The 12,032-nt window shown below is 40.7% G+C and overlaps 1 protein-coding gene across 1 annotated transcript in view; it reads right to left on the bottom strand.

Moving 5' to 3' along the window:
• FAM168B (family with sequence similarity 168 member B) overlaps window positions 1-10,515 on the bottom strand; it is a 31,633-nt gene extending 21,118 nt beyond the window's left edge. The window contains exons 1-2 of the mRNA XM_054040509.1: window positions 10,332-10,515; window positions 3,704-3,784 (exon numbers count right to left, since the gene is read on the bottom strand). Of these exons, the coding sequence (XP_053896484.1) occupies window positions 3,704-3,773 (70 nt within the window). The 5' untranslated portion in view covers window positions 3,774-3,784; window positions 10,332-10,515. The remainder of the gene's footprint in view (window positions 1-3,703; window positions 3,785-10,331) is intronic.
• Between the last annotated feature and the right edge of the window lie 1,517 nt (window positions 10,516-12,032).

Raw genomic sequence — 12,032 nt, 5'->3', positions numbered from 1 at the left:
AATGTAAACAAACAGCACAACATAAGTAGCAGATTAAACAACTTCTCCCCATAACCCACTAGTCTTTAAATCGAATGTTTTCATTCTTGACTACTCATTTGTTACTGTAATCCTGCCTAAGTACCCTTCTTAACAGTTTTAGTCCCAAAAAACCCTTTTTGCTATGTTTGGTATTTATGAAGATATCAGTGCATTTAGATAAAGTACAATGGAACACACAGACAGATATCTTCTGTTTGTGTGTTCCATTCTATGCATCCAAAGAAGTGAGCTTCTAGCCCACAAAAGCTTATGCTGAAATAAATTTGTTAGTCTCTAAGATGCCACAAGTACTCCTGTTCTTTTTGCGGATACAGACTAACACAGCTGCTACTCTGAAACCTGTCTTTAGATAAAGTGTGCCTTCTGAAAACAGAGACCAGTTCAGCACCAAAACATCCTGCTAAATTCAGCAGTTCTGAAGAAAGAATCAGTGGTCTTATGAAAAAGGAGGCCAGGGATGTTTTAGTCATGCAGTGACTAAAAGTGTCTTATCTTTAATTAAAGAAGTCCCAACCTTCATCATTTACTTAAGAGCATGTTTATACCCTTTAAACCTGAACTAGACAAGATATATTAATTTAATTTAATTTAATCTGTCAATATACCATTTTACGGCATTAGATTTACATTTTATCAATTTAATTTATTACATTGTTTAATTCCCTGAATGATTAATGAAATATGAAAAATCCATATTCATACAACACAAAGCTAAAAAAAAACAATAAACAAAGCTTGGCACTAAATATATATTCAAACACTAAAAAGAAAACATTAGTGAAAGTTCTGAGGTTAGTGTCCTGTTTAAAATTAAATGATAAAATTGACAATTTAGGTTACTAACTAACTAAATGTACTATAATCTACTAAAATCAATTAAATTTGCTACATCAGAGAGTCATCATGCTTTAATGGATTTACAGGGTGTATGTACTTTCTCTTATACAGTAAAGATTTTGCTTCAATTTCTTCTGGCTTCAGTTTAGCTAGCAGATGCAAAGAAAATACTCTATATTTGGACTAGTTCATTCACAGTTGAGAAACTGAGTTGAAAGAACAGCAACACTTGTTTTTCTTTTCCAATCTATGAACAAAGGCAAGTGGAAGTGGATGAGATCTACTAATTCTAAAAACGAAGTACAGAGGGGCCAGATTTTCCCTAGGTATTTAGGCACCTAAAGATGCATATAATACTAACTACCTGTTACCTTTTTCATCCATAGATCCCAAAGTGCTTTACAAAGGTGATCAGTATCATGGGGAAACTGATAAGAACTTCTAAAAATCACATTAAGCACCTAAGCATATCAGGAGCCTAAATAACTCCCACTGATTTGAATGGAAGTTCAGCCATCTCTTGCTCAGGTGCTTCTGAAAAATCCCACTATCCACCTATCTGCATCTTGAGGCACCTAAATACCTTTGAAAATCTGGCCCCTGATGATCAGAAACTATCAACTCACTAACTACAGTTAATATTTCCTTTGTTTAAATGAGTTTTAAACATGTGTTAACATTTTTCTTTATGTATCCAGCACATTTAAGGTAATTTTATTTAACAAAAGACATTTTAAAATATTGATTTTGTAAGTTAATTCCAATTTCCATCTCACGTAGCCTGACAAATTCTAAGTAAAAAAAAAAAAAAAATCTAAAATACGTAATTCACCATTTTCTAATAGAATAAACATACAAACTAGACTCTGAATAAACTTATGATTAGCTATAGAATTGCTTAAACACGTGTGTGTGGGTATCTTGTATGCTCCTAGTTAGCAAAAAGTACCAAATTTAGTGTTGTAAAGACTACATTTGGTTGCAAATATGTTTTTATGGTTATACTAACCAAAAAATAAACCTTTTCTCAGGAAAATAATGAAGTACAAATGCAAAACACAAATTTAAAATCAATTATTTAAATGTTTGCTGCTTGCTGATTTAAATCATGACGAAAATCATGCACTCTGGATGGAAAGCAAATTAACTAGCATCAATTAATGTAGGCAATATAATAACCAATGAAAATGATGGCAAAGGTTTTCAAAGACTGTTTCTATAGCCATTCAGCTCTGCACTATTCTGTACAGCAACTGCTGAACTATTATTTTAAGTTATTTCAATAACCTTAAGTCTTAATAGCCACATGAACTTTGTTATCGTGAGGGCTGGCAATTTCCCTTGGAAAAACTAGTTTAGGATAGGGTGCTGGTAAATACTAGCTTAAACCTGGTTCAAAGAGAGAAACTGGGAAAAACTTACATTATTTTTTACAATTGAGCTTGCAATTACAGTAAATCTGTAGGCCCAATTATTACAACAGTACCTCAGTGCAAGAAAGATATGTAAATTAAAAGAGATTCAGAGAAGAGCAACAAAATTAGGGTATTGGAAGAATTTAATTATGAGAAGATTCATTATTTTTATGCATAATTTGGCTAAGCAGGGACACAAATATCTATAAATATTTGAAGGGTGTGAACACAAATAATGAATTTAGTATGACTGAACAGCATATAAACAAACAGGATGAAACTAAAACAAGCTCCCAACAGTATAACTTGTTAAAATGGAGAACAGTTTTCAATGGAAGTTATAAATCCTATCACTTCAATCATTTAAAAGCAGAATGGACAAAGCAACAAAAAAATCATGTATAGAGCAATTCCTGCCCTAAAAGGTCTATACTTCTCATATCTATAGTTATTTAATAGAATAATTACTTGGAATACTTCATGGCAGAAAAAACATTTATATATTTCTTCACTTCATACACTCTCACTGAACTCTGGATAGGCTTAACTAATGGTCTTATGTTACTTCTGAACTCCTGGAGGCGTCAGAAGCCAGGCCTACTCAAACTAAACATTGAGTTGTGAAAAAGGAGGCGGGCTTGGGGATGAGAAACAAAGAAAACCTCAGAACAGGAGTGGGAAAAAAAAATAAGGGAAATGCACAGAACCCTATAGTTTTGGCATCACTAAAAATATTGTTTAAAAATCTTTGGCACTGGCACTCTGTCTCAATTTTTGTATTGTATTTGTGGCACACGACTGCCAATGCCTAAGAAACAAAAATTGTAGGATATAAAAGGAAATTTTCAGCCAACAATGGGCCAATAGTAGACCCAATTGTTTCCCTTCAGGCCATTAATTTTAAATTTAGTTACAGCCCCTAAGGTAACTTTTTTCCAGACTAGTTTAAGGAACACAAAATACACCTCTACCCCGATATAACACGAATTCGGTTATAACACAGTAAAGCAGCGCTCTCAGGGGGGGGGGGGGGGGGGGGGGGGGGGGGGGGGGGCTGTGAACTCCAGTAGGTCAAAGCAACTTCGATATAACGCGGTTTCACCTATAATGCGGTAAGATTTTTTTGGCTCCCGAGGACAGCGTTATATCGGGGTAGAGGTGTACAACACAAAATCAAGGCACTTAAGTGCCCCATCTAGTCTTGATGTGATCGGCGTAATCTATATGAGGGCTGAAGATCAATCAAGGTGATCTATTCTTGAATTATAAACTTGGTGAGTGAAAGTTATCAGAAGGTATGGAAACATTCACAAGTGAGTCACCCGAATGTCTACACTGACAGGGTTATAATGAACAACCCACAGGCATCCCTTTGAAAGAAAACTTAAGATAGAAATTCAGTTGTTTACCTGGATAACCAATTCCTTTGGCATTTGCATAGGGAACCCCAGAAGATCCAGGGCTATAAACAGGATTCATGATTTCAATAACTGAAAAGGAAACAAGAACATAATCAGATCTACTTAGCCAACCATATGGAGTCCCTAGAATCCTTGACCTTTAAATGCAATTGGTGGGAAGGAAAGTGCACAATTCTACCACCCATCCCAGCCATCCACATTTTAAACTGCAGCTAGAGAAACACACTTGTGCTGCTCCTGTATAAAAGTTTCTAAGAATGTTTTTTTCCCTGAGTCCACTAACGGAGTGGTTACTAATGGGCAAAGTATTTCCCCACTGGTCGAGCATATTATTTTCAAATTGTACCCATATCCCCTGCTCTCCAAGCGAATATAAAACCACCAAACTGTCTCAAACTAGCATTCACTACCATCAAAACACTGCTTCAGCTTTCCACTCACCTTGCCTTCTCCATTTATGTGCACCTCCATCTCAATCTTGACTTTCTTCCTCCTTTCTCTCTCTTCCTTTACTGTAAGATTATGTCTGTGATACTCTAACAGTTATACTCTGCTAGTGCTTCTCTTGGCAGTGTGGAGTAAGGGCTATAAAATAAATGAATCTCTCTGGCATGGGATTCTAATCTCTCAAATTTAAATTCCTGAAGCATCAATAGCCTAAGAAATAAATAAAATAGCTGGGAAAAAAAAGGTTCTACACTAAATGGCTCAGAATTAGTATGAAAACAGCACCACAATTCATATGTTCAAGTTTAGTCTACATCAATACTATAAGTGCCCAAATCTCAAAAGTTGCCATAATTAGCAAAAAAAAGCAAAAAGCTTAACAGGTACAGAAGCTAAACCATGCTCCCACTTCTAGAGCGGATATTGTACGTCAAGGTTGAGGTATTAGCAAGACTGCAAAGAAGCTTCACTAATTTTTCTATTCACAAGGGATTCCAGTCCCAAATGGTCAGTTTGGCACATTCTAAAGATAAAATTCTCTTTATTAGAGATTTTTAGAAACAAGATTATGTGTTAAGTTAATTGTACTGCTTTTAATTTTTAAAAAATTGAGTTTCTTCAAGTATGACACATTAAAACAGAGGACTGGGATAAATGTGTTTGCAGGTATGTCTCCTCTTTTCTGTCCATTAGTGCCAATCCTGCACTTAAAATAATATCTGGTAGCAAAACATGCATGCTACCAGAACTAGCCATTCCATTATCCTTGAGTCCCTCCCTCTCTCTATTGCTTGACCTGTAAATGTTATATGAAGGGACACTCTACTAGTTTAGGCCCAAAACTGTCACACAACTTTTGAGTATAGAAAATTTATGAACCTAAATAAAGGGCTTCAGTAACTAAAACATTACCTACATGTAGCAAGGTGATTACCCACTCCTACCCTGAGGGGTTTAAAGACAGCCCTGAGGGAGGGCTGTTGGAAGGGGAAAAGCTGCTAGGCTGATTGGGGAAGTAGCCGCAGCTGGGCCATGCCCCAATCAGGCCTCAGCTGGCCCTATATAAGAGGCTGGGAGCCAGGAGCTCAGCAGTCTTTCTCGGTTTATAGAGGAAGAGGGTTCTGGCTGCAGGGAGCTAGAGGCAAGGTACCTGAGCAGGGCTGGGGAGCTCCAGCCTGGAAAGCCCCAGGCTGCAGCTTAGCAAGAGGCAAATAGGTACTGGGGGTTGCAGAGGGCAGCCCAGGGGTAGGCAAAGGCAGCAGGTCCAAACCCAAACTTGCCGATGCTGAATAGCTTATACTGCAGTCTGCCCCAGGGAGCAGGGGCTAGTTGGTGACTGGCAATGACCTTATTCTGAGGTGAGGTGGGGCTAGTGGGTGGGGGTTCCCTGGAGAGGGGAGACCCAAAGAGAAGGGGGCACTGGGGTCCTGGGAGGGACACTGGGCCAGTGGCAAGGCAGATCACTAGTCTGCAGGGGGTGCTCTGGAGCTGAGATGAGCTAATTCCCATAGATGACCAGCAGGAGGTGGTACAGGGGTGAGTCCAACTCCTTACACTGCAGCATTGGAGACTTACTGTTATACTACTGTAAGGGAGTTAAAGTTAAACTGGCCAGTGTAACTTCACTAGCTAACATGAATGAGTGGAAGCAATCAAACAGTAGAAAGAGCAAAAAAACAAGTCAGCCAGATTTTTAAGATGAGTAAAGAGTATAGTTCTTTATCAAAATATTGTTCCTAGAACAGTGGTCTCCAAGGTGCTTTGGCAGTTTGGGCAGGAGTCAGAATGGCTTTTTTTTTTTTTTTTTTTTTTGCTTCAGCAAAAATGGTAGAGCTGGCGCGGCAGGGGGTGCGTGCTCAAATTTTTTTTTACTGATAGGGGTGCGCAATCAAAAAAGTTTGGAGACCATTGTTCTAGAACACAGAACCATAAGCAAAGAAGCCCCTTGAACTTGTGCAAACAGAAATTTACTATGCTTTCTGCAAAACTATCTGCTGTACCATTTTTAATAGAAAATCCAAAATACCACAGAAAATGGTATTCTACAAACTCAACTATTTTATCTAATAGCAATACAAACATTACTTAAAAAAAAAAAAAAAAAAAAAACAGGCAAACCTCCAGCACAGAAAAATCAAATCACTTAGGATACTGGAAAAGTCCATTTAAAAGTTAAATGACATTAACCCACAATTTACATTGCCTAATATTAAGGAACATTACCTGCAGCCGCATTTACTACCTGCCAAACTGTAAAGGAACAATTTGACCTAATTCCCATTAGCAACAACATTCTACACTACTTCCTGACTCATCCTCTCCTCCATGTACAAAGCTGTGGGATATTTTCCTTACAATCACAGTAAAGTTTAAAGATTAATATTTCACTAGCCTGTGCCATTTTACTTTGTCTTTCTCACTCTTTTCTGAATCAATTAACTTTCATCCACTTACACATCAGCACATCTTTCATGTTGTATGTTACCTTCCTATTTCCATCTTTGTCCACCTTTTAATGTTTTAAAGCATTCTGCCTTTTTAGACCTTAAAAAAAAACCATGAGATCCCAGCTTTCCTTTAGTCCTGGTATTTCTAAATCATGGAGTGAATGCCCTGGGAGATAGCCACGCCTCTGTGTTCACACCTGCAGGGCTATCACAAATCCCTCCCTCTCTCTGGTGCCCTCAGCCTTGTGACCTCCTCTTTCAAAGTGCAGCTCTCCACAATCTCTATAGTAACTGGGAGGCAACAGTTCTAAGTAACATGGGAGACTTCTAGGGAAGGGAAGAAGCAGTAAGAGTATTCAATGGAAGGGTGAGGGAATAGCAAAAAAACAAAACCTGCATTGTCATAAATAAGCAATAGAACTGAAGAATATGCAACCTGGGAAAAGATGAAAAAACAAACCCAGAAAAGAGAATTCTAGAGAAACTGAACAAAAACAGGCGAGACAGCAGCTCCAGCAGGGCATTACATCAACTGAAATGCAGAGTAAGGAGCCAGCACAAAGGGGACTCCAGACAAGTAAGGTAAGGAACCACGGCCTTAAACTGCATCACACAGCCTCCTTGTGGGAAGTACAGAGCTATTATTAATACTATGTCAATTCTTCCATTTCAGAGGCATCCATACTTGGAAAGTTTGTACACATGTATATGAACCAATGTAGACCCATTTGTGCTAACAACAAAGGAAGCTGCAGTTGGACACAGCAGGTGTGTGTACAATCGTGGTGTTTAACCAGCAGCTTCCACCACTGGATGGAGCTATACCAGTATAGAAAAATGCTTACAAATTTTCCAAGCGTGGACTGAGCCTTAGACACCACTCAACTCAGTGAAAAACAATCCTTTCCACATCTTCAGTGAAGGACCCAACTTGTTTGTGTGCTAGAAATCACGCAGTCTCCTCCTGGGTGTTGCAAACCCCCAGCCTTTTCTATATTGCTAGTCATTTTCAGTTTATATTCAGTCATTTTATATGTAGCTTATTCTGAAGCATGCTTGGAAATGTTTAATGGGGAAAAATTTATTCCCCCCCCTTTTTTTTTTTTGCTCAAGTTTGCCAAATCTCACCTTTGGGCAGAGTCCGACATTCAGAAAACTTCATTCCTCTTCTTCTCCCCTCTTCCCCCCTCCCCCTTTTTTTTTTTTTTAAACAATCCCTCTCCCTCCATTTATTTTTAAGTGACTTCCCAAAATTGCACAGGGAATCTGTGACACAGGTGAGAATAGCACCCACATCTGACTTCTAGTCTCATGCCTTAGCCACAAGTCAGGCAGGAAGAGAAGTGAGCTCTGAACTCAGGATTTTGCAAATCCGTAAATGAATTCCTTTTCAAATATGTTAAATCAGTCTTCTCATTTGTAATTTTCTTAATAATAGTTCTACATTTTTTTAAGGTTGAACACAAACTATCATCATCTAAAGTCTCTATTTACACTCGTATCTGAGAACACAAAACATTATGATTATACATTACAGGAAATTTTAAAATTACAGGAAGCCATTTAAATATGCAGATTTACCCCATCAGTTAAGGCAAGTTGTGGTACAAACTGACAGGCAATGCCAAGAACCTGAGGTAACAAGCATCATTTGTAATTTATTTACATTATGTATTTATACCTCTGGAAAGGTATAATGCTAAAGAGCTGGAGGATATTTTTCCTCTTTGAGAAGAATGGCAATGAATTTCTATATATAAGAAAAATGTTAATCTACTCACTTAGTACTTCTTCATGTAGAATTTCCATTAGTTACATTTGAAGCAAAGTCTTCTCAGACCAGCCCAGTGGTACACTGATCACATACAGAATCAGAGTTTAAGAGGATTTTTTTTTTTTTTTTTGTGCCTCATGAGATAATTGAGGAGATGTTATATAATTTGTGAGAAAGTACAGGTAACTGAGCCTCCAGTTCCTTGATAATCAGAGTCTTACAAAAAAATAAACTACCCTCTCTGCTGATTTTGGGCACTTAACAGATTTTCAGATGGAAGGGAAAAAATGAATACTTAAAGAACAAAACCACTTCAATATATATGTATACTTAAGATAATATTTCTTCTTTTTGGTAAGTTATTAGCCTACCTGGGTGCTTTCCTAACATTAGTTTTTCACTTTATTCTGCACACCTTTTAGAAATGAGAGGCAACTGTCATGAGTTCCCCACAAAGATGGAACCTAAAAAAGCATTTCTAATTCTTCCTATCTTTCAACCTGGAAGTTGAAATACATAATTAATGCCACAAAATGCAAAGGTTGGGAAGCTGTGTTTTATGACACTTCCAATTAGAAGTCTCACTATGAAATTGTATTAATTCAGACAAAATCTAGTCAAATTAGATAACATATGCTAATAGTAAGCATCTTAAATTGATTGTAAAATACATATTAAAGTGCAGTTCTACTATTGATCTCTGAAGCAACAGCACATTACTAAAGGGAAACAATTTCTCAGAACAATAAAAAAATTTCAGCAGAACGTTGTGATGTGTTTCAAACACTGCAGGGAAATGTCTAATTAAAGCACAATTCATATTAGATTTTTTAAATCACAGAATCCTTTCTAGGGTTGTAGATTTGATCAAAACTTTTTTTTTTAAATAATTAAAACAAAATTAGTAAAGCCTATTGAACATGGTACTGTTTTGATAAGCTGCACACTCAGCTACTGCAAGCAGATTCTTCAGCATGCACTGGAAATATTTACTGTGACTATTATTTACATAATTTTGCTGACTCTGACCACCTGGTAGCATGCAAATGTCATTTTCATAAACGTCTTGGCAAGACTGTCATTTAGCCTACATCAGTACAGGACTAACAATATGTTGCAGGACAGCTTAAAACGTACCCTCTTCTCTGACTTTATTCTAGGGCAGTAACTTTCTCTGGGGGCAGGGAGAAAAATGAGGGGCAAAATTAAAAGTAGACTTGGTCAAAGAAAGGAACATGGCTGACAACCACTGGATGCCTTGCCCATCACTTGGCCGCTAGCGTCCTCAAGGCCAAGCCATTTTTGACACCTGTTACAGAAAGTGCCCTGGAGCCTCCTCTGCCTGTGGATCGTGCTTGATGGCTGCTGGAAGCGGCCTGCCTCTTTGCTAGCGCCCGAAGGGTTTTCAACCGCAGGGGAGGTGGCTGGGGCCGGCAGTCACCAGGGGTCCAATCGGCGCTGGATGCTCGGGCGGCGGCCGCTCCGAGGGGCAGTGCCAGCTATGTTCCGGGCTGCGGTATCGCCGCCGGGCTCACGGAGCCGGGGAAGCGCCAGAGCCGTGCGGGGACGGCGCCGCGGGGCGCAGCCACTCCGGCTCGGGGCCTCCCTGCCTGAAGGGCAGAGCGCCCGGCCTCCCAGAGCTCGGCGGCGGGCGCTGGAGGAGGCCCCAGCGCAGCCGGGCCGGAGTCCCGCCGCTGTCACCCCCGCCGGTAGGACAGGGGGGAGCGCAGGGGCCGGCCGCAGCGCGGGCGGGGGGGGGGCGCACCCGGGTGCACGGAGGTAAATAAACCCCGGGCCGGAGACGATCCCCCCCTTCCTGGACATCGGATCCGCCGGGGCCCCCCAGGCTGTGCGCTTCCCGCAGCCCAGCGGCAGCGGCTCCGGCCCCATTCTACACCGGGGGCGGGAGGAGTCCGGAAGCCGGCGCCATCCGCAGTCCCGCACTCACCGGGCTGCGGCGCTTCGTGGTGGCGGCCCCGGCTCTGGCTCTGGCGCTCGGTGTCTGCTGCGGCCGGGGGAGGGGGCGGAGCCTCGCAGTCGGAGGGGGCGGGAGCTAGAGCGGCGGCTGGGGCCTGCGCCTCCTGCTGCTGTGTGTCCCGGCGGCGCCTTCCCGTCCCTCTCCGGAGAGCTGCGCAGCAACTGAGCAGCCGCACGTCACTTCCGCACGGGGGGAGGGGGCCTCTCGGCCCTGAAGTTACAAGGGAAGGAAAAGGAGGGTCACGTGCAAGGAAGCTTCTGAGGCGGCCCTGGCACGTGACCAGGGAACCCCCCCCTCCCCCAAGTAAAATCACAGACATTGGGGCTGGAGTGATTATCACCTTTGAACTGCAAAAAAGCCAGCCACCCCCCCACCCCAGACAAGCCTAGGGCAACCCCAATCACAAGGCAACTCCACAATCCGCCCTCCCCCCCAACAGCCACTTGTAGTAGCTAGAGCAATAACACAGATGTCAGATCAATAACATGGTTTTCTGATCTTGGCCATCTTTCTCGAGATTATTTTTCCCCAAACTGCATTGATTGGATATATTCACTACATCCCTGAATGTGAACACTTTGGCACTTCATACATAAAGACAATCCATTGGGTCTGTTTCTTGAATTTGTATATGCTGTTTCCAGCCATTTCTTATTTTTAGCAGCAACATCGTAGCATCTTTAGCTGGACGCCGAAATGTTTAACATTTCATATCCAGTGTATGGTGATAATAATGAAAAGTTTTTAGACCTACATTAAAAAAAGTGGCAGATTAAATTAATTTTCTGGCAACTGGCAAATCCATAAAAAGAACATAAAAACGGCCATACTGGGTCAGACCAAAGGTCCATCTAGGCCAGTATCCTCTCTTCTGACAGTGGCCAATGCCCCGTGCACCAGAGGGTATGAACAGAACAGGTAATCATCAAGTGATCTATCCCCTGTCACCCATTCCCAGCTTCTGGCAAATAGAGGCTAGGGATGCCATCCCCGCCTATCCTTGCTAATAGCCATTGATTGATCTATCCTCCATGAATTTATCTAGTTCTTTTTTGAACCCTGTTATAGTCTTGGCCTTCACAATATCCTCTAGCAACGAGTTCCACAGGTTGATTGTGTATTGTGTGAAAAAATACTTCCTTTTGTTTATTTTAAACCTGCTGCCTATTAATTTCATTTGGTGGCCCTAGTTCTTGTGTTATGAGAAGGAGTAAATAACACTTCCTTATTTACTTTCTCCACACCAGTCATGATTTTATAGACCTCTTTCATATCTCCCCTTAGTCATCTTTTTTCCAAGCTGAAAAGTCCCAGTCTTATTAATCTCTCGTCATATGGCAGCTGTTCCATACCCCTAATCATTCTTGTTGCCCTTTTCTGAACATTTTTCAATTCCAATATATCTTTTTTGAGATGGGGCTACTACATCTGCACGCACTATTCAAGATGTGGGTGTACCATGGATTTCTATAGAGGTAATATGATATTTTCTGTCTTATTATCTATCCCTTTCTTAATGATGCCCAACATTCTGTTTGCTTTTTTGACTGCCGCTGCACATTGAGTGGATGTTTTCAGAGAACTATCCACAATGACTCCAAGATCTCTTTCTTGAGTGGTAACAGCTAATTTAGACCCCATCGTTTTATATGTATAGTTGGGATTATGTTT

This window comes from Malaclemys terrapin, chromosome 9 (genome assembly GCF_027887155.1).
Source record: "Malaclemys terrapin pileata isolate rMalTer1 chromosome 9, rMalTer1.hap1, whole genome shotgun sequence".
In the NCBI taxonomy this organism is placed as follows: Eukaryota; Metazoa; Chordata; order Testudines; family Emydidae; genus Malaclemys; species Malaclemys terrapin.
The sequence above is the reverse complement of the archived record's forward strand: the minus strand, read 5'-3'. Positions and strand labels throughout refer to the sequence as shown.